Source organism: Sander lucioperca, chromosome 16 (genome assembly GCF_008315115.2).
Source record: "Sander lucioperca isolate FBNREF2018 chromosome 16, SLUC_FBN_1.2, whole genome shotgun sequence".
Lineage (NCBI taxonomy): Eukaryota > Metazoa > Chordata > Actinopteri > Perciformes > Percidae > Sander > Sander lucioperca.
Genome location: NC_050188.1, coordinates 18610071 through 18634979, shown reverse-complemented (window position 1 = coordinate 18634979; position 24909 = coordinate 18610071). Strand labels below are relative to the sequence as shown.

The 24909-nt window shown below is 41.7% G+C and overlaps 2 protein-coding genes across 5 annotated transcripts; both read right to left on the bottom strand.

Moving 5' to 3' along the window:
• Window positions 1-1057: 1057 nt before the first annotated feature.
• On the bottom strand, window positions 1058-22056 carry LOC116047475 (ankyrin repeat and IBR domain-containing protein 1-like). Of its 4 annotated transcripts, none has more exons than XM_031296322.2 (21): window positions 21855-22056; window positions 18076-18415; window positions 13964-14135; window positions 13719-13850; window positions 12777-12965; window positions 12570-12687; window positions 12220-12440; window positions 10998-11086; window positions 10734-10878; window positions 10265-10425; window positions 9672-9760; window positions 9280-9410; window positions 8989-9123; window positions 8677-8763; window positions 8464-8530; window positions 8208-8353; window positions 6408-6586; window positions 6158-6209; window positions 5932-5988; window positions 5653-5776; window positions 1058-5279 (listed from the first exon to the last, which is right to left on the bottom strand). In XM_031296322.2, exons 2-21 carry the CDS (start codon window positions 18261-18263, stop codon window positions 3808-3810), a joined length of 3954 nt encoding a protein of 1317 aa, XP_031152182.1. In that variant the 5' UTR covers window positions 18264-18415; window positions 21855-22056; the 3' UTR covers window positions 1058-3807. The 4 variants fall into 4 exon arrangements, with proteins under 4 accessions (XP_031152182.1, XP_031152184.1, XP_031152185.1 ...); XM_031296324.2 differs by having other exon boundaries at window positions 1058-5276; XM_031296325.2 differs by having other exon boundaries at window positions 9280-9404.
• Window positions 22057-22728: 672 nt separating this feature from the next.
• LOC116047474 (receptor-transporting protein 3-like) lies at window positions 22729-24626 on the bottom strand. The gene is made up of 3 exons (XM_031296321.2): window positions 24411-24626; window positions 23843-24014; window positions 22729-23343 (listed from the first exon to the last, which is right to left on the bottom strand). Exons 1-3 carry the CDS (start codon window positions 24424-24426, stop codon window positions 23001-23003), a joined length of 531 nt encoding a protein of 176 aa, XP_031152181.1. The 5' UTR covers window positions 24427-24626; the 3' UTR covers window positions 22729-23000.
• Between the last annotated feature and the right edge of the window lie 283 nt (window positions 24627-24909).

Genomic DNA, 24909 nt, shown 5'->3' with positions numbered 1-24909 from the left:
AATTAAAAAAAGATAGAAAGTGGCAGTTTATGTGCAAGTATAACTTTAACAACATTGTTGTTGTTATTGATTTATTGATGTATTTCGCTAACAACGGCGTTTTATACAGTGTGAGTACGAGCAGATAAAAACTATATCATGTAGAAATCAATTAGTTTACTAAAAAGTTTAATAAACACAGCAATTAAAAACAAGAGCAATACAGACCTTTTCCGCAGCAGCCATTTTGACTTGTCACAATAAAAGCACAGGTGTTACTAATAACATTAATGATGGCTCTCTTGTTTTCAAGTGTTGAGGGAAACATCGCTATAATTGTATCTACACCGCTTTTCCTACTGTGCGTTTGTTGATTTAGGTATAAAATTAACCACCATATACCCATGCCATTTTGTACCCGCTGGAGATGTAGATATTTCGAGTAACATTTAGTAACGTTGTGCAGGTACCGGCATACCAAACACACTCCTACCTACTGTGTCTCTAGTGTACTCTGAGTTCAGATGATATGTCTGAAATTTCTGTGTGGAAATCCCAATACATGATTTCTCTTGTCTCTGTTTTTCCACATGATTTGCTATAGTCGGAGGAAGACACAGGCTTCTCGGTGTTGTTTTAGTTTCCACTGGCTGCCAATAGATGTTGCTAAAATTACCTTTAATTTAGTATTTTTTTTACCACTATGGTATTAATTGGTACAGTACAATTGTCTCTGGTAGTAGGACTGTCCTACAGCCATGGCATGATGTTTTGAGTAAAATTATCAAAGAATATCACTTTTTAGCTTACTTGAAGACAGTATTTGCAACCAACATATTGTTCAATATTTAAACAAGATCTACATTTGCAGAATATTCATGTGTTTAAAAAATGTGCTAGTTTCCTTATCATGTTTGGCATGTTGTTGATACCTATTGACCAGTGGAAACTGACTGTAGATGGCAGTCTTACGCTCTAGAACAAATCCTACATGTACAGTATACAATGTTGTAGATGTTTTTTGAGGTTTTGGAAATCACTGTCACAGAGAACTTTTAAAAAAAATCTCATAGCGACACACTTTCAGTTGTTTTTATTGAGAGTAAACTTTGCACTTTCATTTACAGTTTTGGCCCCACATTTAACCTCTCTTATGGACCGACTGGGAATGTATCAAGTATAATCTATGCAAGTGCAATTTCTTTTCTTTTTTTTCTGAAGTGGTTGGTTGAGGGATCGTTAAAATATAAACATTATATATGGAGTAGAAAATAGCACAGGACCATTTCCTTGACACAATAAATTCAATTCTAAATCAAGAAAACAAAAAAAGGAAATAATTATAATAAAAGCAACACTGATCAGTCCTCCACATCTTGCCTGACAGCACTGGATTAGTGCAACACATTAACAGCATGCTTGTGCAAATTAAAAGATCCCAGACTTTTCCATTGTGTATCCTGTTGCAACCATGCAACCTAAACAAATGTTAATTAAACCATTCCCCATTTCTCAGGAAACAATGTCTGAAATGTTATGGGCGACACCAGCTGCCCTCGCACTTCAGCCGGCTTTATGAAATGTCTAAACGTCAGCACATACAACCTGTCCAGCACCTTCACAGTTTAATGTTCAACACGGAGAGGAAAATGTGCATTATTTTAGGGGTTTTATCTCTTCAGTGGAGCACTCCAGACCTCACACTTCAAACAGGCTAAAAACTCAAACTATTAATTAGAAGTGATGCATTTTAATTGCATATCACATTCTGTATAACTGGCACCTTTTGTAAAGTAGAGGGAGACATTTTAACAAAACCAGAATATCTTTACATTTGTTTGGCCTGCCATGAAAATATGATTAAAAACACTCCATTATCATCATTTCAGTCCCAAAAGCACCAGATCACATCTCAACATAACAGGCAGTTTAATTATCTTGTAAACATTAAAGTTGGGCAATAAAGTTTAAAGATAAAGGCTGAGTGACAACCCAGGATTCAGAGTGCCATTTCAAGAAAAACCAAAGGCCAACTACATTTGAACAACTTTAAGATAAAATGGGTGTTAATTATAGTGGAAACTCTAAAGACAAATGATTTCTTTTCACATATCTTCAAAGCAGTTTTTCTCTGGGGACAAGGTAAAATAAGATACACCCGGGGTATGAGGACAAACAATACTAATGTACATCAAGAACCTCAGTGTATGGCAACAGCCAAAGTGGTGTGTTCTTCATTATCTTTCATTAGCAACTTTGTTTAGCATGTTTAAAAAGTAATGACAGTAATAAATACAAAACAAATAAACAAATACGATTGAAACAAAAAGGCACACAGACCCAACAACTTTGGTCTCAACTGGAAAAAAAATGTAATTTCTATAATAAGAAATTAAAAGGATAAATTACAGTAAAGACACAACTCATCTCCCATCTATGAACTGCACTAATCATCAGTAGTGGGATAGATATGTTAAAAATGAACTAAATGAGTGTTTACATGTTAAGTATTGTCTGATTGCTTTGGCTCAGTTTTCACAACAGTTTTAATGTACAAAGAGACAGACTGACTTGATATATTATTACTTTAAACACAAAAAGATGAATAGAAGACTTACTGTAGTGTAAAGTCAGACTCTTCTATTATCATACTTGACGTGATCTAGTTTTATCCATTAAATATTTGTTTTGATGAGAGCCATCTTATTTTTATAAACAGTGATTCAATTTTAGTGACACAATATTGTGACAATTTGACAAAGATGTTTTTATAATGTCAATTTTGAGGCCAAAATGAACATTACAGCAGTTTGTCTACAAGAGTTTTGCACATTGAAACCGTCGTGAAAACTGATCCAAAGCAGGTGTAAAATACAGCAATATGGATGACACATCTCATCTCCAATAAAGAAAGATAATTTTATAGAATGGGTATAATAACATACAACAAGCACCCAGGACGCTGAAGTGCCTTTGAGCAATACTCTGAATTCTTACTGACTCTTGGCTGAGACTGACCACCGACTTCCCTGTTCAAAGGGACAAGCCAATATCGGTTCTGTGATCACTGGAGCATTACATAAGAATTATGACTGTCATATAATTCAGATAAGCACGTTGTACTAGCATGACGTCTACTGAGCAGACAACTGTATCGCCATTCATTGCAGCCTACCAAAAGGAAACATCAGTAGTGTGTTGGCGCTCTAACAAAGCAGGCACAGTGTGCATGAAGGTCCAAAAATCTGAATTAGGCCCTCTGATTGTACAGTACGCTAAACAAGCTCCATGGTTACAGTTATCATGTTTGGCTCCAGGAGGCTCGTGGTTGGGTCGGTGTGTTAATAAAAGTCTGAGTATACTGTACGAGGCAAGTTTGGATTTCAGCATGATCAGCACCAAAACTTTACCCTGAACAAACTGACAAGAGAAATAAAGGAAATAAATAAAATAAGAAAACAAAACATGTGCAGCATTTAATGTGTTATGATATCAGTAGCTCTCCATTGATATACTTTGCTTTAAACACTCATTTGTTTCAAAGAATAGTCTGTTTTTAGAGCAGACAAAAGCACTTAAAAAAATGTGTATGACATAATCTTTACTGGACAAAGTTTGCAGGGTTTTATGTCTCCTCTAGATACAGTATAATACATACAGTAAACACTCCACAGACCTACATCTTTCACTGAGGCATCACCGTTATATCTTATATTTTTTCCTCTCTTTTGTTTTCCCAGTCTTTGATTTTTTTTCTTCTTCACTTTTGTCTCTCGCTCTCTCTTCCTGTACTTGGCTCAACCTTCTCTCTACATCGTTCGGTCGCTGTCACACCAGGTGTACTTGCTCCTCCCACTCCTCAGGGGATTGGTCTCCCTCTATGTGAAGGATAAGGTCTAAGTCTCTCTCTGTGGCTGGGGCAGTGTGTGTGAGACTGTCTAGACCTTGGGAGTGTGAGTACAGGTGTGTGTGCGCTTCGTCCAGCGACAGGTCAGCCACACACCCTACGTCCACACCCTCCTCGCCAGCCTTTTCCAGCTCCAGAGTGCTGGGCCTCGACGTCTTAGGGCCCTCCGCACCCTCCGCACCTAGACAGGGACTCGCCAACCCTCTGTCTGCTTCTGGCTCGCCCTCCAGGGGCTGCCAGATAGGGGCAGGAGTCATGTCCCTGGAGGTCTGGCTCTCTGTCTCAGTCTCAGTGTTTGTGTCAGGGGAGGAGTCAGTTTCTGTGGTGGGCGGGGAGGGGATGAGGGCCAGGCTCTGAGGGTTGTTCTGGGGGTTAATGTTGTTGTTAAACCAGGCCATGATGTTGTCCAGCAGCTGGGCACTGGCTGTGGGGTCCAGGGGCTCCAGACTCTGAGGGTCACTGGGGGTGAAAGGGCCGCCCGGGGGGATTACCGGTGAAAGCAGCAGCTCCGGCTCAAGCTCTGGAGACGGGAGGCACAACTGGGCATGGGGCTGGAAGTCTGATTTGGGTGGGCGTTCAAGAGCGTAGGCGGCAGGGCGCTCCTGAGTGTAAGAGCTACTGTGTTCAGGGCAGGGGTTGTAAGAGTTGTCTGGTTTTGGGGTGCTGTCACACGTGGCTGCATGTTCCCGGTTATATGAACTGGGATGGGCAGGGTTTTGGGTGCGTTCAAGTGCACCGGAGGCAGTGTGTTCAGCCTCTGCCAAATAACCACTGGAGTGGCAGTAACTGGGATCTGTAATGGTGATATGGTCAAGCACATGTGGAGTGGTCACTGCATTCTGGTCTGGTCTATGGCTGCAGTCACTGTAAGCAGGTTCAATGGTGTAGGGAGCAGTGAGTGTACTGTGGTTGTACGTGTGGTGAGAGCAGAGCTGCTCCTGTGTGTGTGTGTCTAGGTCATAAGGAGTGGTAATGTTCCCCAGTTTCATAAGGCTGTCTCCCAGCTCCAGCAGCTCTGCACTGAGAGAGGGAGGTGGGGGAGGAAGGGGAAAGGAGTTTGACGTGGGAGGCTGGGAGGTGGAGTCTGTCCTGTTAGGGGGGCGAGGAGGATCCAGGAGAGAAGTGGGGAAGGAGGAGCCTCTGGCTCCTGGAGGACCATCTGTGTTGAGAGAGTGCAAAGCAACATCACCCAATTCTCCTGGGGGACCCAGCCTTCTCTCCTGTCCTCTGTCCAGTCCACGATCCAGCTCCACTCTCCCCTCAATCCCTCCCTCTAGGCCTCGCTCTCTGCGAGACTCCTGAAGGGACAGCTGGATGGCCAGCAGGATGTTTGGATCATCTTCATCCAGCGAGCCCAGCGCTCTTCTGCGACCCTCACTTCTCTCTGGACCTTCTGGAACACAAAATACCACATTAAAACAAGGACTGCTTTGTCAAGCTTGATAACAAATTGATCCCAGTGATCAATGCCTCTGTGTGCTCCGACTAGACCAGATTAATAGAGCAATAACTTAAAATCCCATTTGCTGATTGTCTGGTGTGGTGACAAGTCAACATTTATAAATGAAGGCAAAGGATTAGAATGCAGAGTTTGTGCACTATACTGTACATGCTATACGTAAATGACAATGGTACCTAGAAAGTGCAACATTGAATTAATTTCCAAAATGCCCCATGCTATATACACACCTTATGCCTTTTGCATAATCCTTTTTGTAATGAAGGGCTTTATATGAGGCTATTATATAGTAAAACCTTTGCCAGACCTGTGCTGTCACTCCTCCTGCTGGTCTCTGGTGTGTTGCTGCCGCTTCTAAGGTTGTGCAGACTCAACATGTCTCCTCTGCGCCGTGGCCTGTGTCTACGACGGTACTGGATGTCAGCATAATCCTGCAAAGAGTAATTCAAGCTGGGTTACTACAAAACCAACTCTAAAAGCTGTGTTGAAAGTCTATTTTGCATCATTTAGGGTCACAATCTTCAGCACAGAAAACAGAATTTAGCCCATGCATATGCACAAAATGCCAGGAACTATGATGTATTACCTGTGACTGTCTCTCTCTTTGATCTCCTGCTCCTAGTACAGAGTGACGACTCCCCATCTTAACACACATAAGCAAACTAAATCAGCTGCAGCCACAGTCATGCATTTGCATGACCTCATACTGAAGTAGGTCACTAAGCGCAGGTTTTGGGAATACCATTAGCTGGGCACAAACCAAATAGTTAGCACAACAAAAGTTAGAGTTTCAGTGTATGGTGACAGTTTACCTCAGGGGAGGCAAAACCGAGGTACTCCCAGTCCCATGATCCTCCAGGGTAACTGAAACAAACACAAGAAAGTTTTGCTCACACAGACACACATGATAACAGCAGATAAGTTCAATTTTCAGTTTCGGTGTAGTTTGTGATTAAATATTTATATTTTTTCTTTGCCTTCTATATCCCTGCCAGTGGAGGGAAGATGATGCAAACAAAACAATGAACTGTTTTAAGTATGTGTGAATGTGTTTGTCATTACTTCCTGCGAGGAGGATCAGGAGAATCGTTGGGAGCGACGCCTCGGGCCACTGACGCCAGGAATTCTTGCCTCTTCTGCTGCACCAGACGGGCCGCACTGATTATCTTGTGGCAGGGAGTCCTCAGGTACGGCCGGTTGACCTTCTGGGCCAGATCCTCCACAACCATTTCAAGGTCCGTCTGAGAAGAAACAAAGACAATATCTTAACTTCCAAGAAGAGACTTGAAAATCAAATTTAAAAAAAGAATTTGCCACTCATATTTAACTTCAAATATAGACAAGATATGAGCTGAGTATATTTTGAGTATTCTCTATCTCACAGGAGATTTCATCCAATTTTTAGCTTGTTTAAAGTTGTAGTCCGTAAGATTTTGAGGAAGTAGTGAGTTAAAACAATGGTGATTGAGCTTATATCCCACTTATGAAAACGCTTGTATTTGCTGCTTTTTCACGTAATACAATCTAAGTGTCTGGGGCGACTCCCGCCCTAAATTCAAATGCAGCGCATAGTTAGTGACGCTCTTTACGTCAGTCAGTATGGGTTGGTCTCCCTGTCTGCCCCATGGTTTGCCCAAGTGGAGCTTGTCACTGCCGATTATGCTGCGTCCCAATGTACTCGGACATTGGAACTTCCAACTAGGAAAGATGCAAAGAAATGGTATGTTAATCGGGCGCCTACATTTCATTAGTGCTGACTCACAATGGCGAACCAACAAACGGAGAAAGAAGACAACTTCAACTTTGAGTCCAAAGAAAAATAAAGAAAAAACTAAACTCCCACACCCACAAGAGGACAGAGCTGATGCTGGCTGAGATCACATGTCACCCTTTGCCATCAGGAAATGATAGCCAGGCTGGAAGCCACCCGTAAAGCCTCAGAGCAGCTGGGCTCTAAACTCCACCCGCAGCAGCAGCCGCAATAGTCAGGGCTGTTCGTTTTCGAAAGAAACTCTGGGAGATGAGGTCCCAGAAGCGGACCTGCAATTACATCTTACCACCAAGGTTGCCGTTAGAAACAACCTAACTCAAACTTAAGGACTACAACTTTAAGTGTTTGAAAAATAGATGTAATGAAAAAAAATACATATTTTTGCAAGGCAACTGCCCTGCTTAACACCACTTAATATCAATCAATACAATCTCAAAATTCTGTATGTCTAAAAGAGACATCGCACAATTGTCACGTTACTACAAGTGAGCCAAGTCATAAGAAAATGTGAGTTAAGTATCTTACAAACTGCAATACAAATGCTCACATTTCCCTAACAATGTTGCAAATTGGATTAGGGATTTGTAATGAGAAAAGGCATTAGCTAAACAAAAGCAATGCACTTCATTTTTAACTTTTGCACAGGGATGTTAAAACATCCAGAATACAGATTATAAACTGTACGCCTGCACCAACACTATAGATGTGGTATGTTGAGGAGAGCTTTGTCCAAAATGTCTGAGGAATATTAATCATATACAGTAAATGAATAAGTAAATACAGTATACAGTATCTCAACTACAGGCTGAATTAGTAAAATTATTTGTATGGATATTAATGATCCTCAGAGGATGAGAATGATTGTGTTGACCCCTTCACCTGTTGTCTAGCATCACCATCAGGCCAAAATACGAATCTGTGTATTAGAAACACAAAACCTAATGGTCAGATTGCCACAGAATTCACTAACAGTACTTTGTGTGTCCCAACCAGTTTAGCCAACCTGTGGTCCAATGAACACAGCAGTCTTTAGGGATCACTGGAGCGGCTTTATTTAGTCTTGTTCATGTCCCAGACATGTATAAGATTACCTGCATGAGTTCAAATATCTCTTTCTGGGTGCTGCCTTGCTGCAGGAAGAAGCCGTATGGGTAAGAGCACTTCAGGACACGTCGCGTCTTCAGCAGCTCACACACACCGTCCTCAATGAACCGTGTGTCTGGAGGAGTGCCTTCACCTGGACCAAACAAGCCAGTATTATAATGCAGATAGGATTAATGTATTATGATTAAAACAAAACAAACAAAACACTCCATACACTTTGTTTCACATAAGAGAGAGACATACGGCAAATAAAGGCTCTGCTCAGCTGCTCCATCTTCTCTTTAGCTGTTTTTAGTAGTTTCTGCTCCAACTAACAGACAAGACGAGAGAATACCAATGCCCAATATTTAATAATCATCAGATTGTAATGTATGTCTCAAAAAGCGTTTAAATTTCTTTTAGAAATTCAGCTTTGCATTGTTGTAAATGTGTGTGTATGTGTGGCGAGTGTATTACCTTATAACTGTGTTCATGGTTCTTGAAGCGAGTGTAATAGTGCATGAAACGATCCAGCTCCTGAAAACTTTTGTGCTTCTTTTCTGCCTGTAACAAAAAGAAACTCAATTTCACTCAAATGGCTTGATGTGAGTACATTACATGCTGTAGGGCACATGAACATGAGCTTCAATAATGTTTCCTCTGACAAGTTATGGGGAAGTTCTTGCAGGTGGAAATGTGAGCAGTTAAATGTATGTTGATGCGAATATATTTTGTGTGCATGTTTTTATCAGTCAGAGCATGTGTGTGTGTTAGTGTGTGTGTAAATACCTCCACAGTCATCTCTTTGGACTGCTCCTCTAGCTGTTGAATGACCTCATAGCGAGTACAGCGATAATAGCCTCCTGTTGATGAGCTGTGCTTCTTCCACTCCTCCAGACATATCCAACAGAAGTCATACTTACACTACAGAGAGAGAGAGAGAGAGAGAGAGAGCAGGGCTCATTTCATAATTCCAGCCAAAATACAGTAAATAATGAAATAATAATATAGAATTATTAATAGTCTGTGACCAAAACTCAGTATCTACACAAATGATGACACACAGATTAATGTGTATACCTTGGCACACTGCATATGATTGCAGCCTTCATTCTTCTGAATGGGCGACTTGCAGTTGGCACACGGTTTTGAGTTTGTCAACAGCCACAGGCAGTTAGCAGCATCCTCATAGGCCTCACCCACACCTGCCACTGTGGAAAGCGCACAAACACACACACACACGCAAACACACATTAGCAACATCTCATTTGTCCAACACCTGCCCTGCAGATACACCCTCCAGCACACACAAATATCAATCACCTCAGAGCCTGCTACGTTATAAAAGTATATTAGACGTATCCTGGTAAGTCGTCCTGATAGCTGCGGTTAACTGCCTTGTTGTAGTGCCAGTGCTAAAATGATCCTCAGTAACACACAGTAAAACACAAACAACACAGAAACAGACTTACACTCCTCAGGCTTCATCTCTGTGACTTTCTGGAGCCAGTTCCTCCACATCTGACAGTCACATGGCTCATGGGCCTCGCCAAGGCACTCCCTGCAGACAGGGAGGGTGATAAACAGAAAATTAGGTGCAGTAAAATACAATAATTGAGACTAAAGCAGCATGACAACTTGTCACTAATTCATAGAAAGAGAAGCAAAAAGAAGAAAACAAAAAAAGCACAGAAGACGTTTCTTTTAACACGGCCTGACAAAAATTTTTTAAAAAAAAGAAATTGTTGTCTTGCATACATTTTTTTGGTCAACAACATAGTAGGCAAATTCTGATGGTATGATAACCTTCAGCAAAAATATCACAGTTTCCCGGTATTACGGTATTGCAATGACAGCTATAAATGTATTTTTATTTTTTTTAATGTATGTAACTTTTTTTCCATTGAACACAATGTATTTCATTTTTAAACACACTGCACACTGGCAGGGGCAGGGATTTCTAAAGTGCACTTTCTGTCCTTGAAGACTCATAAAAAACTGCTCTGAAAACAGCTGTGTTGAGTGTTCAAGTATGTGTAAACAACCAATAAATCATGAAGTGTACCAGCAGAAGAGGTGACCCTTGCCACAATCAACAGCTGGGGAGGGCAGCAGGGGGAAGCTGTGTGGGTCACTGTCCCCGGGGCCTGGTCGGGTGAGCCGCACCGCCCGCTCACAACGAGCTGCAGGACACCATCGGATAGCAGGATTGTTCTCCACAAATGCCTGCAATGGGGAGGGAGGAGAGAGGGGAGAGATAGGAGAGAGGGTGAGGACACAGGTAGAGGAGGAAGAACAGAACACAGACAGACAGCAAGGAATAGAAGCAGTAGTGATTGGGAAATGCCAAAAAAACAGGAAGAAACAAACAGAAACAAAGACAAATGTATACAAATATGCAGCAAGTAAACGGTCAAGTTTGCAAAGACACACACAATAAATTTACAGTTGGATGAAAAGCATTCCTTTAGCTGTGGTGAGCCTAAATAAGAACATGAACATCAATATCTATGAGTGTGTTTTTTGTTTTTTACCTTGATGTCAAACTGTAGATATCGCTGGTCCATCTCTCTGGAAACTACGCTTTCTATCACATGCACCGGCACTAACTGGTAGCACTCATAGGCCGGGCAGAAGATATTGTGTGCATCACCCTCCTGAATCTTTACATTGAGGAACCTGAGAGACACACAAATGCACACACACAGAAAAATTGATACATAAATGCTCAAACACATTGAAGTATGCAGAAACATTTACACACACACACACACACACACACAGACATAGGTCCCTACCCTTCCCAGCATGCTCTGCAGAACTCGTGTCCACAGGACATGTCCACTGGATCTTCAAACACTGAGATAGAGCAGAGACAGATTCCACACTGCAGGGAGACAGAAGATAAACAGATGATGTTCAAATGCTGTGGCACTGAATGATATCACAGTTATACCTAACGAATGGATATTATTTATGGATATATATATTCTATTTACTTGAGATTGAATACTTTTTGCTGTGTTGTCTTCATAATCACACACAGGGAATGGACAAAATAGCAGTAGCATCTATAGAATATGATGCAGAGCAAAATAACAGACCTGCAATAAATCCTACCTTTGATAAGATTTTATTAGATTTTATTATTACCATCATGTTGTGATATTACGGCCATCCAATATTATTATCTCATTTTTCCAAAAGCCCACACAGCTCCATCATGCTTTTCAAATAATATTAAATCCCATGCATCCTCTACAATACAACCCAATGTCCTCTTCATGTTTAAGGAGTCTAACAACTTCAGGTCTGAACACTGTGATGCAAGTAAAACATTTGCAGGCAGACAGCGAGACAGGTACTGGATATGTAATTACACCTGCCTCAGCAGCAACAGTGGACTAGAGGCTGATGCTGATGTACAACAACAAAGAGTAGAAAGAAGAATTATTATTGCTGAAATCCAACAGGACATTGAAAACTGTACCGTTTACTACATTTGGCTCCCAGGGGAAATATCACTATGATTTTAATCAACAAAATAATTCGCAAAAGTAGGTTTAAAGCTTTAGTGCGTAACTTTTTGATATTAATAAATGTCTGTTACGTTCAAGCCATTGCCAAATCAGTGGCTATAAAAGCTAATTAGCTCCACACAACTCTCTCTGTATTTCTCAGTATGGCTATGTTCAGAAGATCATGGCGTCCGGTGACTTTCCCGCGCAGAAACTCAAGTGAAGATAATTACCACTTCTGAAGAGTCTATCATATTTTTTAATCCTTCGTGTCCTCCTTGGCTACAAGTAACTGCATGGAGGAGGGGTGGGGGCGGTGCGCGATCACGTAAGGCTTGTATCATGTGGACGCGCCGACAGTTTTGTTGTCATTACTTAGAATTCCTCATGGTGGCGACAGAAACTACGCACTATAGCTTTAATATAACACACATTTTCTGCATCTTTAAAAAGTTAATTTAAACACTGATGCCAGTTAAAAACTCATCACTGGATGTCTCACCGATGACAGGCCCTCCTCTCCAGGTGTGAGACAGCTGTCGGTCGGGGAGGTGAGGGTGAGTGTGAGGGGTGAGCGCGGAGTCCTAGGGGTGCGAGGTGAGGGCAGGGTGTCCCATGCATTGTAGCCGCTGGGTGGTGGAGTTGGCATGGTCACACCTGAGCGCTGGCAGCAGCCATCAGCATCTGACATCCAGGCTTCCAGAAGCTTTTCTCTGTCCCAGTCTAAAGAGGAGAGAGGTTACACACACACATTTAGAGGCAGGGAATATGTACGCTATACTCTATATTTCAATCACAAAGACAGTGCTGTGAGGGTTTGTGAAGGTCTCATGAATATTAACTTCAACACACCATGTGCTCGGAGCAGGGCCTCTGCTGTGAAGAGGGGGGCTTGCAGCATGTCTGCCGTCTCTACGATCAGCATGTCCTTCAGCCTGCGCAGGTCCTGAAGCTTCAGTCCCTCATAAGGCTGAAATGTTAGGGAGATACAGAGAAAATTAAAAGAAGGGGAAGGTCTAGCCAGCAAGAAACCCCCAGATCTCGTAATTGTGGTCTCACCTCTTTGTATTGCAGCAGGTTGGTTTCACCATGTGCGTCTGTGTTTGACTGCTGAGCTGAAGAGGAGAAAACCATCTGGGACTCCAGGCTGAGAGCCAGCTCGGTGTGGTGATGCCGCTCGGCATGGTCACATGGTGTCAACTTGTCCTCATCCTCCACAAAAAGGTCTGCCTCGCTCTGGATTAACAGCTACAGGGAGGAAGGAGGGGGGAGAAAAGAGAGAACAAAAGGAATGGGAGAAAAAAATAAAAAAAGAGATATGGATAATGGACATGAACAACAAATTGAAGGAACTTGTAACAAAAGAGAACAAAGGAAGTGAGAGGCAAGAGCAAGTGGGGAAGACAAAGAGAAAACAAGAGGAAGAGGAGAAGAGAGAAAGATGTGATGGCAGAAAACAGAAAATAAATACAATAAAGGGAAGTAGACAGTGACATGTGAAGGAAGAGGGACACAAAGATAAAAAAAAAAAAAGACAAGGAGAGGAAAGGGAGCAAATACAAGAAGAGTCAAAAGGAAGTTTAGTCAAATGGAGAAAGATTGACGTGTGAGAAGAAGAGGTGAATAAAAGAGGAAAGAGAGGGAATGAAAATAAATGTGTTCAAACTTTTTTACTTAAAAAGGATAATATCTGGGATTCCCTCAGGCAGCCCAACCCAGACTTCAGCTCAATTTTCTTTAAATTCAGGAAGTGAATTTTCTTCCTAATTCAAAAGCTGTAAAATCTTGAAAAACAAGGGAGGAAGCACTACTTGGATCTGACAATAATGCAACACAGAGCAGATGCTCCAGATGCAAGGCCTGGCACAATACTGTCTACAGATTTTACAGGATGTAAAATCAAATCTAATCACCCAGAGCACAGACAGATCTGCCATACACAAAACAATGTCCTCCTAATGCGAGTTTGAGTTCCAGAGGGATCCGCACAATTTCTCTCACCTCTACACAGCTCTTCATGCCTGCAGCAGCAGCATAGTGCAGACAGGTGCTGTGGTGATTGTCGGTGGCGTTGACATTGGCCTTCTCATACTGGCCTCCCTCCAGCCGGGCCCCCGTCCAGCTCAGGATCATCTGGCAGCGGGGAAACCCACAAATACACACACAACTTTATTTGTATGTCATCTTTGTAAATACACTTTTTTTTCCCACAAAATGCGTTTGTCCGTGTGTTAGCGTGTTTGTACCTGCAGGCAGTCGGCACGACGCTGCTCGTCCCTCTGGGGTCGGGCCAGTCGTGGCGACAGTGCTCCCTCTGGCAGCAGCAGGATTTGCGGGCCTTGGCACAGCACGTGAAGGCACGTCTCGTTGTGCACATTGCGCTTGTTGGGGTTCCCTTCTTTACTGAACAGGAAGGACCTATATGATGCAGGTAAGAAAGAAGGGATTAAATCAAATAGAAGAAAGAATAAGGACAAAACAGAGTTTAGAAGTGAGGTGGAAAGAGATGAAAGAACTGACGACAACAGAAAGAAGGCTTAAATCAGAGGGTGAAAGGGAAGGTGAAGAGAAGCATACTTCAGAGAAAGACAAATGTGGAGGAAGGAGTACAATGGAGGGATGAGTGGAGATGACATGAGAATGAAGTATGGCAGTTTGATGGATTGTGAGATGAGTGTTGGTGGATAAGCAGTAGAGAGGGGCATGGCAGAATATTGACTATTTCTGTTTAACATCTCAGAGATAATGGACCTCCTCGACCTCGACACACACACACACACACACACACACACACACACACACACACACACACACACACACACACACACACTTCCGTTTAGTAAATAGTTTTTCTCTGCTCTGTCTGTAAACCTCCATTTACTCTCTCTAAGCTCTTTTATTTGGCTCCACCTGCATTCTGTTTTTTCTTTTCAAATTTATTTCTACGCTTCTACTTTCATCTCTCTTTTTCTATCCTACACTTGCTTTTTTTCCTCCTCCTCTACAGTGTCAATTCTTCATTGTCTTTTGTCATTCTTCTACTTGACTTTTCTATATAGGTGTGTCACGATTCTGCAAATCCACGATTTGATTTGACTTTTGATTTTAAGGTGACGATTCAATTTAAACATTTTCTTTTCAGCAGTGAACAGCAATGCCACAATAAAAGCCACTAGATTAGGGCGCCTGGGTAGCTCACCTGGTAGAGAGCGCGCCCGTATATAGAGGCTCAGTCCTCGACGCAGCGGCCCTGACCTGCGGCCCTTTGCTGCATGTCATTCCCCCTCTCTCTCCCCTTTCATGTCTTCAGCTGTCCTATATAAATAAAGGCCTAAAATGCCCCCAAAAAATTATCTTTAAAAAATAAATAAAAAAGAGCCACTAGATGGCAGAATGGTACTTTACAACAACAGTTAGAGTTTCTCAAAATTAACAAAGTGCAATTGATTGTACCATTAGTTTACCGAGATGCACATGAACACACCATGAAATCCCATCGGAGCCCACATGCTTTACCTTCAGTTTGTTTACATAACTCACTCACGGGAAGGCAAAAATGTCGCCACCCTGATGACTTCAGGTAAGCAGGAGGATTTTCTGGTTCTGTTGTTGCTCCGTTATCTCTGACTACGGTAGTGGCCATGGTGTCTGGAAAGAAGCAGCTGCAGGCTACCAGCCAGCAATAAGCTATGCTGTCTGTTGTTTTTTCCCTCAGACGCGCAGAAGTAGGCGGGGGTGGAGAGAAAAAAAAAAAAATACTAGGGGAATCGCCGATCCTGCTTTGATTTTAATAGTCAAAATCCAAATCTCATTTCAATGGAAATCGTGAACCCCTATTTCTACATTATCCTAATGCAGCTGCACATTAATCTGTAGTTAAAAGCTTGCTTCTTTTTCATCAGTGGTATAACACGAATAGTTGAAAAGACCTTCTAGTTCACAATAATGCAAGTTCAACAAAGAAGAAAATAACAGGATGTCATCGGATTTCCACTGGTTGAATACACAATAAATGTTGTAAAACCTCTCCCTCTCTGCTCCCTCTGCAGTAGCCACTATTGAATTAGTGTTTGAATGTTTCCTTATTGTGTAGCCTTCCAGCCTTTCTTCCACTGCTGTCCCGCTTTTCCACTTTTGACCTTCTTATCCTGTCAGCTACATGCCCCTGAAGCCTCCCCATTAATGACAGTGCACTGCCAATTCACCCACACAGCAATAATCACTAATTATTCCCCTCTCAACACCCCCACCTACACACACACACACACACACACACACACACACACACACACACACACACACACACACACAGGATGGATGGCCCTAATATCAGTCTACTAAAAAACGACGTCATGTTTTGCTGCAATTGTCGAGTATCAAAGCTGTTCAGACCGTACAGTAATTTGACGAGGGCAGGGCAGAGTTCAAACGCTTCACACTGAACAACAACAATTAACACTGAAATTCTGAATTTGTTTGTAGTGTGTGTGACCAAGAAGGAACCAAACCTCTCCAATAGCATGAAGACACGCACACGGAAATAAAAAGGAAGTTGCTGTATGTTGACAAAATACATCTGCTTTATGTCTTGGCCTTCTTCAAACAATAGGAAATCAATTGTTCACAATGAGTAACCAAGTCACTGTTGTTATTTACATATTTCTGACTGTGTTCTCATTCACAACTGTGTTGTGGAGGAAGGGTTACACTTCCTGAACTACACCCATTTTTCTTGTAATAGGTCTACTTGTACCAGTTTGCACGTCTCATGGGATTACTATCCAATCCAAGATACAGGATCTAAAAGAGAGCGAATATACATACTGTACAGCAGCTATACATGTATGTTAAAAAATAATCTAAAAAACAGGACTCTGCATCTAGCAGCCCACGCCTGTCCTCTATGAATCTGTATTTTGTCTGAGATTTCTCGGCCGTCTATCTGCTTGCCTCTTTCCAATCGAGCTATTGGTACAAAGAAGCATTTCCTCTGATACTTATCAGGAGCAGAGCGCTGGGTTCAGCACGCCTCTCTGGCCCATTATAGGTTAGTAGGAAGGGACACAAATAGCACACCAATTGATTCACTGTGTTTTATTCACAGACTCGGACATGTTAAGCAGTTGTGGAGTCACAGTTTCCTCCCCTCAAAACACACACATGCAGATGCACAGATAATTGACTGGCCTTTTTAAACAGCTTCCTCTGACCCCCCCCCCCGTAATCATGGAAAGAAAGGGCTAAAGAGAGGAAGAGTGCGAGGAGGAGGAGGAGGTAAGGACGGCTATTGAGTCACTGAATCCGCTGTCTTGGTCATGGCCAGCAGCCTTATTGTCCCTGTAGGGTGTAAAAACTTTTTTTTTAGTTTGACCCCTTTCGTTTAGGTTGTGTTAGACTCAGTGACTCCCCTCCTTTGTTTCTCTTGAGACTATTATTCAAGGGAGGGTTTGCTGTTGTGTACACCTTTTTCAAGCAAGTACGCATGCAATGAAAGTCCTTACAGCACAATAGCCATGAAGTAAATTCAAATCTGTTAACTGCACTTTCATTAAGTTGGGGGACCAGAAGCAGAGAAATCCTGACTTTTTAGTCCCTAGAGTTTCTAGACCTTTCTACGACTCTGCTTCCTAAATGTCCAGGTTTTTTCAAACTCTGCCCCAAGTTTGTACGGCATGCTTTCTAATATAAATTTGAAGTCTAAATCAAGAGATAGAGACAACCCTGATGACATCATGAGAGTTATTTCCTCAGACTTTAGAAAACTTCCTCCAGAACCCCATCATACCATTATACAGATGTTTCCACAGGCTGAATAGTCCTCCTCATGACGAGTACACTGAATTTCATGTGTAAAATTTGCCCTTTTCATGTCTGCTTTTTGTTTAGGTTGTCACAGTTGCTCATTCTAGTAACGGTTCGTTTTTGAGGCTGTAGTTTGCAGTTTTGTTAATCAGTGTCTGTGTGGATCTAATTTTGTCCGATTGCCAGTGTTCCTCATGGCTAATGCATGTCTCCTGTGTCTGGCATATGTCAACATGACTTTAGTAACGTACACCGTGTAACATAATTTACATAGTTTGAGAATATACAGTATGCAACTGGTCTCTTCTGTACAAAAGTCCTCTTTGTCTTAAAAACACAATTATGAAAATGATGACTCTCAGAAATATATTAAAGCTGACATCCTGCTAATTGTTATTCAGTTTAATATGACTAACTTGCATAACTACTTTTGTAACTGTATTTGATAACTGCTAACAACACTACAGGCTGCAGCCTCATAAATTACTGTTGAATTCAATCAACACCTTTGACATTCTCAACCAATCCAAACCAAAAAACATGTTTGTTTCTGTACCTGAGCAGACGTGTCATGGCATGGCGGCACACATAGTGCAGGGGTGTGTTGTGCTGGTACTGCTCTCCGTACGATGCATTTGGGTCCAGGCCGTCCCTGAACTGAGGGTTGCCCTCATACAGCTGCCAGGCCAGGGCCTCATCACCACCCACCAGGGCCTTGCGAAACTTGGTGGCTGTGTTGCCCATGGCTTCAAGCTTGCAAAGGGCCGCCTAAAGGGAGCTGTGGCAGATGCCCGTCTGCCTGCCTGCCTGCCTGCACCTCCTTCCTCCTCCTCTTCCTCCTCCCCCGTTCACCACAGGTCACAACTTATAGCAACATGGTTCAGTGTTTTCCTGCCCTGTAAGTAAAAAGAGAGAGGGGAAGATTGATTAGGAGAAAAGAGGGACATGAGGAGAGTAAAGAATTAGAATGAGTGGGAGTAAAAAAAAAAAAAAAAAAAGGCTGGTGAAGGTAGGAAAAAAGAGAGAAAACCAAGACAGAAGTCAGGAAGTGAAAAAGTAGGGAGACAGGTGGAAAGGGGGAGCGAGAGAGAGAGAGAGAGAGAGAGAGAGAGAGAGAGAGAGAGAGAGAGAGAAAGCAGCTCAATTAATCAGGCCATCCATCGATCAGCTGATGTGTTGTGGTGAGGATGTTATCTTACCACTTAGGGGAAAACGGATGGAGAGGAAAGGTAGAAGACAGAGAGATAATTATAAAGAAGGCAGGCAAGAGGGGTTAGGTTGATATCCAAGCCATCAGCTAGTTAGTCAGTTGATGAAAGGCACGGTCAATATTACCACAGCTGGCCACCGCGCGTTTGTGAAGAATTACCCACAAAAGGCTGTTAACATACTTTTCTGCTACTGGAGATATGAGAGTCTGAGTGTGTGTTAAACCGTGTAGCACTAATACGCTGTGCCAAAACCAGTTTTACTTTGCCTCTCAGGCACTAAACCAAAGAATCACAGCTATGGCTGCTACAGTTAAGTTTACTCTTCTAGCAACAGCTTATAAACTCCCTGTAGATTCACAAGTTATCATAATCTTTTCATTATCTTCCTATCAATTATAAATTTACTTAAATGACATGACAAGAATTTGTAATATCACGAGAAAAAAAATAATACAACATGCAATACAAGACTAATGTGTGGTGAAACAAACAAAATGCTCTGCTTCATTTCCTTCCTTGTCTTCCCCACCTCTCCCTCTTACACACACACACACACACACACACACACACACACAGTTAAGAGTATGTGAGTGCATGTGTCTGTGAGTGCGTATTGGGCCGTTGAGGGTATCATTACAGTCTTCATTCTATGGCCATCTGTCTGGCCCTCACAAAGAGCCTCTTTTAGCCCGGCTACAGTTGGCCGCAGGCTGGATGGGCTCTGGAACATTTGAATAGCGTGGCTGGCTGCCTCCCCTCCTCTGCCTCCCATTTCTATGCAGTGACAGACAGGGAAACACACACTGACAGACGGAGACATACGGCCCGCGCAGAAGCTGCAACCACTGGCGAATAATAGCCAACATCTTTTAAGTTCTGCTCCTGTGATGCATTCAGCAGTGTGTGTGTGTGTGTGTGTGTGTACACAGTATAAATCTAAAGGGGTGGTGATGATGAGGGGGGTTACTATAGATAATAGGTCAGTCTGTCTGCTTGGCTCTATGTTTTGTGCACACTGGTTTACTTCCAGTTCACTTCACTCCTCTGTGTATCTCCGCCAGTCTCTCTCTGTCTCTCATACTAAATAAGGACAGGAAGTCTGGACATGGAGGAACTTTGGAATTTCAGGGAACGCAGGGTTTGTACTTGGCAGTGACAGTACAATTATCTACTATTACGAAAGCTCTTTGAGCCTACATGTCATTCTGTGGTCGGGTGGAGTGAGGCTAAGAAAGTGTTTCAATCCATGTTGACTGGACACTAAATCTATTAGCCGTAAATCCAGACAGGAAAAAAAGGTATATTTATGAATTATTGAATTCATAAACTTTTTAATTTAAATTGTATTATTGAAAATTAACAATTTTATGTCACACTGGTACCACAGCTCAACACAAAACAGGCCTCTTGTACACATGGTATTCCCCATTTTAGGCAGTGTGATAATCGAGACTTAATGACTCATGAGCTCAAGAATCCCAAACACATGAATGTTGTCTGGAAATGTTTGTCTGATGATTCCTGCTGACAAGAACTCAAGTCATGGCACTCTTGGTTTCTCAAGAAGCCAGCCAGAAATACAGACATTAGACCAAATTCAACACCATTGGGTGTGACTGTCTTGGTGCTTTCCATATGTATACAAAGGGTTCAAGCTTTAATGGTTAGTTAATAAATCGATTGACAGAGAAACCAATCTGCAACTATTATATAACTTTCCAAGCAAAAACACCAATAATTCTCTAGTTCCAACGTTTCTAGTGTGAAGATTGCTGCTTTTCTCTTTAAAAAACACATTTAGGTTTTGGACTGCTGCTTCAATAATACAAGACATTTGAATACTTTACCTTGTGCTCAATCTAGGAAAGTGTGTTTCTGACATGTTATGGACTAAATTATTAATTGATTAATCAGGGAAATAGATTTAGTCAGATTAGTACAGTAAATATCCATTATTTTCATTGTAGTAAAAAATTAACAATTATTTTTTTGAATAAATGCTTAACTGTTTGGTCAATAAAAGTCAGAAAATGGTGAAAAATACCAGCAGTCCAAAACTCAAAGATATTCATTTAACAGTGATATAATAACAGTAAAAGCAGCAAATCCGCACTTTTAAGAAGAAGGAAATTGAGAGCGGCAGTTATGTTTGATAAATTAGCCTACTAATGATTAAGTCATTAGAAAAATAGTTACTAATTAACTTTCTGCCAATCAACTAACTGACTGATCAGATATAATCAAAACAAGTATTGCAGTCCCACCAGGGGTGCTGTCTGTCATATCAAGATATTATTATACTGATATGTATCTCAGTTTTACGTTTTAACAGTCCTGCTATGATAAGCTAAAGCTATGACTGACGGTAGACTTTACTAAAGTACATGAAGCATTTACGCCCTACCTGCCAGCACCTTAACAGTCAAATCTACAGTTACTGCTGTCACTATTACATGCCTTTAAAACAAATACCACCCACTGTGGTACCTTTACAGTTATCAAAACGTGCTGCCATCTGATAGACATCAAGTCAGACACCTCATAGTCAAAGTATGGATCATACTTCTGTATAAAATGACAAAACCAGTTTGTCAAAAGAAACATCAAACTTCTATGGGGGAGCTGAAGTCAGACAAGAGCTGCATAGTGTTAGTTACTTCAATAGCACTTCGGCATTTACCAAAATTAGCTAGGTCACCGTCAATCAGCTACATATTCAGGTCAGACCTCGTGTGGTTATCCCTGAAGAAGTGTGTCAGCATGAAATGGAGCACAAAACAAACAGCAGCCGACTTCTCTGTGCATGTTTCTGTCCATGCGGCCCCTCGGTTAAAGCTCCTTTGTTCAACACACTGACAGTGTCTGTGTGAATTACTAACACAACGGGAAAGCGAGTGTTAGGTGCAGGTTTTTCGAAATACTGCTGATAAAAACGCTTTACCTTGGGTGTTAACGTTTTCTCATGGCTGTGACGGCGCCGTGGGAAAACGTTAACACCCAAAGCAGACTACCTTTCTACCGTTGCCGAAGCTAGCAAACCTGAGGTACACGTTAGCGCGTTATCTTAGCCTCAACTAACGTTACCTACAGCAGGACAACATCAAATCTCCGCCGTTTTACTTACACGGTCGTTTCACTTGGTCACTAGTCGCACATTCGGGAATTTGCGTAAATCGAGGGCCATTATCCTATCACTGTCATTCGCATCCCCGGCTGCTTTTCCGCTGAACCATCCTCTCTGCCACCGGACCCGGCGGGGACGATGATGATGCTGCTGAGTGCGGAGGGGCGAGACTGACTGGATCGCTTCAGTATGTTGTTGTGGCTGACAAAGAGAAAAGCGTACTGCGCATGCTCGGGACCAACTGTCATACGGAGAGCTCTCACCTGATTGGTAGGTTGTCTGAGTTCGTTTGGTGTAGCTACTGTTTTCATTGTAACCTTTTTGTGAAATTGTATTTTAGCTGCTATTATAACAGGTGCGTTTTAATATGTATATAGGCTATATGAACATAAACTTAAATTGATCCCCCCCCCACCATGAGTTATATTAATATATATTATAGTGTTCCAAACCTTTTTGGCTTTTGACCTCGAGGTCCTGACCCCAAGGGGAAGAACCACTGTATCTTATTACTGCCATGTTAATACTGATGTATTCATTTATAACCAAAATGTTATGTTGAAGTTGATTGAAGTGTAGATATTTTAACTGGGGAGGATAATCTATAACTCCCATATATTTAATAAACTAAACATTTGTTTTGCATGTAAAATAGCCTATTTATCGGCAAAGTAACTAGTCACTACAGCTATCACTATTGTGGAGTAAAAAGTATATATAAAATATTTGAATCTGAACTGTAGAGTAGTAGAATTATAAGTACAAGTATAATACAAGCAGTTGAGTAGGCCTACATTTAGTTAGTTATATTCCACCACTCGTCTTCCATATTCATATATAAATTCATGAAATAATCATTACCCCAAAAACAAAACGTGGTCAGACTTAATACTTTATTAGGAGTGACAACAATACGAAAGACATAGAATTTTACAAATGTATATATTTACTGAAACAATCTTATTATTGGTCCTTAAAGGTAAAAAGGTGCAAATTGCAAAGGAGCATCTCAGCTAATCAGCACATAACATCTCCCTGCATCTCTCTCGCTCTCTCTCTCTCTCTCTCTTACACACACACACACACACACACACACACACACACACACACACACACACACACACACACACACACACACACACACTTCTAATCATCCTGACAGCAGATGCCCATAATGCAGGCCTGACACAGGGTCGCCTCATGAGGTTTGGTCCAAACCTTGGTAGAGCTTGCTGATGAGCCATCATCATCGTCGTCGTCCTCATCTTCGTAGCAATTCTTCCGGATTTTTCTAAACAGCCTGAACAAGGCTTCTTCCACCTCTTTCTTGGAAAAACCAGGGAGGTCAAACTCATCGTCTTGGCAACGGCGACAGGCCTGTCCAAAGGGCCGCATGATGACTGTCCCACGGTCACCCCGCAGCCGGTAACGGAACAACACCACAACCCGTGCTGAAGGCCAGATCTTGCTGCAGGATCCACACTGAAAACTGTTGAGAAATTAGAAGACAATAAATGAGAGTCAGAGCTTCTCAGTGTTAGTGAAATTTAGGTATTCTCAGATAAGCAGCGTTTCCTGCAAGTTATGACTATTTTTGAAAAGTTAAAATAACATTTCAATTTAAAAGGATCAATCTTCCCATAACTTTGTTGGTTATCCTGTTTTCCTAAGTCACCATAAAGCAGGATAACAAGTGCAGTCTTTACCCAGGGTGCAGTAACAGGTTTTTCCACAGAATGACACTGTTTTACTGCACATGACTTGATCTTTATGACACCATCATCATATGATCGGTCATGGCAACAGGAATGAGTAGAAAGCACAACAAGACATCCTGCTGTCAGCCAACTACTATTGTTAGAAAAACAGAAACTCTGTCGACACTTATTACAGTACAGCACATTTTTATCCTCCTTAATCTGAATGTTTAGTAGCCTACTGTGTATGCTTTAAAGTTATATACTTTGACAATATAGAACAATACATACTGTCCATAGGCACAGTGGCTGTAGATCTTCCAGCCTCTTTTCCTCTCCTCCTTGGTGACGATGTTTGTCTGGCTGTAGCTAAAGTTAAGACTCCACTGGTCTCCATAGTCCAGCTCATTGTCATCGTACAGCAATTCCTCAAAGGTGTCCTTCCACAAGGAAGGAACCCAGTCTGCACAATTACAAATAAAAAATTGCTTTACATTCAGTAACATATGGTTTCTCTGTCACAGCACTGACAAAATAGCAGACCTCCGGGGTAAATGACCAAACTCTCAGCAGGAACCTTGGCTATTGTTCCGAGTCAAAACATTTTTAGCCTGCTTCAGATTAATAGCCTACTATCTGAATTAATATAACGTAAAATACATGTAAATGTAAAAGATGCTTGGCCTTTATATAGCCAAATATGAACACTAAAAATTGACGTTGCATAATGGCCTCAATTTGTGAAAAACAAATTGCATAGCACCGAATTAAACTGCATATTAACGTATTACACACACACACACACACACACACACACACAAGAACGCAAGAAGAAAGAAAAAAAGCCACTATGTGTTACCTGTAGATCTGCTCATGTTGTTCGGTGATCAGATAGGACTTAATGAGCTTCTGGTAGATGAGATGAAGCGACGTTTGACTTGTGAATATCGCTCTGCAGGCAGTCTATTTATTATCAGTTAGCAGCTGTTAGTCTGGAAAACGAAACTTAACAACATACTTTCATTTTCCATCTAGCTTGGAACGGTGTGATTCAGTATGAGGGGCCGTTTAGGCCATTTGTCAAGAATGCATGCACATACTCTTATACTACATACTTATTTCAGTTTATTTTCATTTTCATTTCATACTAAATTGTCCTTAGGGAAGTCACTTAACCCCAAATTGCTCCTGATGCTGCCCCATCTGTGTGTGTGAATGGAAGTTGCTTTAGATAAAGCATCAGCTAAATGTAATGTAGGCTAATGTATTATTTAAATTTTTTTAATCTACAGTCCTTATTTCCTGTTGGTTTATGCTCAGTCAGAACCTACAGTTGTGACTACAGTAGTAGTCATAAC

Bases quoted from the DNA above. Each gene is read 5' to 3' on its own strand.
- LOC116047474 (XM_031296321.2), bottom strand. The intron at 23,344-23,842 runs GTATGTATTGTT...ATTTCTCAACAG, and splicing joins AGCCACTGTGCCTATGGACA to TTTTCAGTGTGGATCCTGCA.
- LOC116047475 (XM_031296322.2), bottom strand. From the start codon at position 18,263: ATGGGCAACACAGCCACCAAGTTTCGCAAGGCCCTGGTGGGTGGTGAT. The intron at 9,411-9,671 runs GTAAGTCTGTTT...CGCTTTCCACAG, and splicing joins AGAGATGAAGCCTGAGGAGT to TGGCAGGTGTGGGTGAGGCC. The intron at 5,989-6,157 runs GTAAACTGTCAC...ATGTGTGTTAAG, and splicing joins TCGGTTTTGCCTCCCCTGAG to ATGGGGAGTCGTCACTCTGT.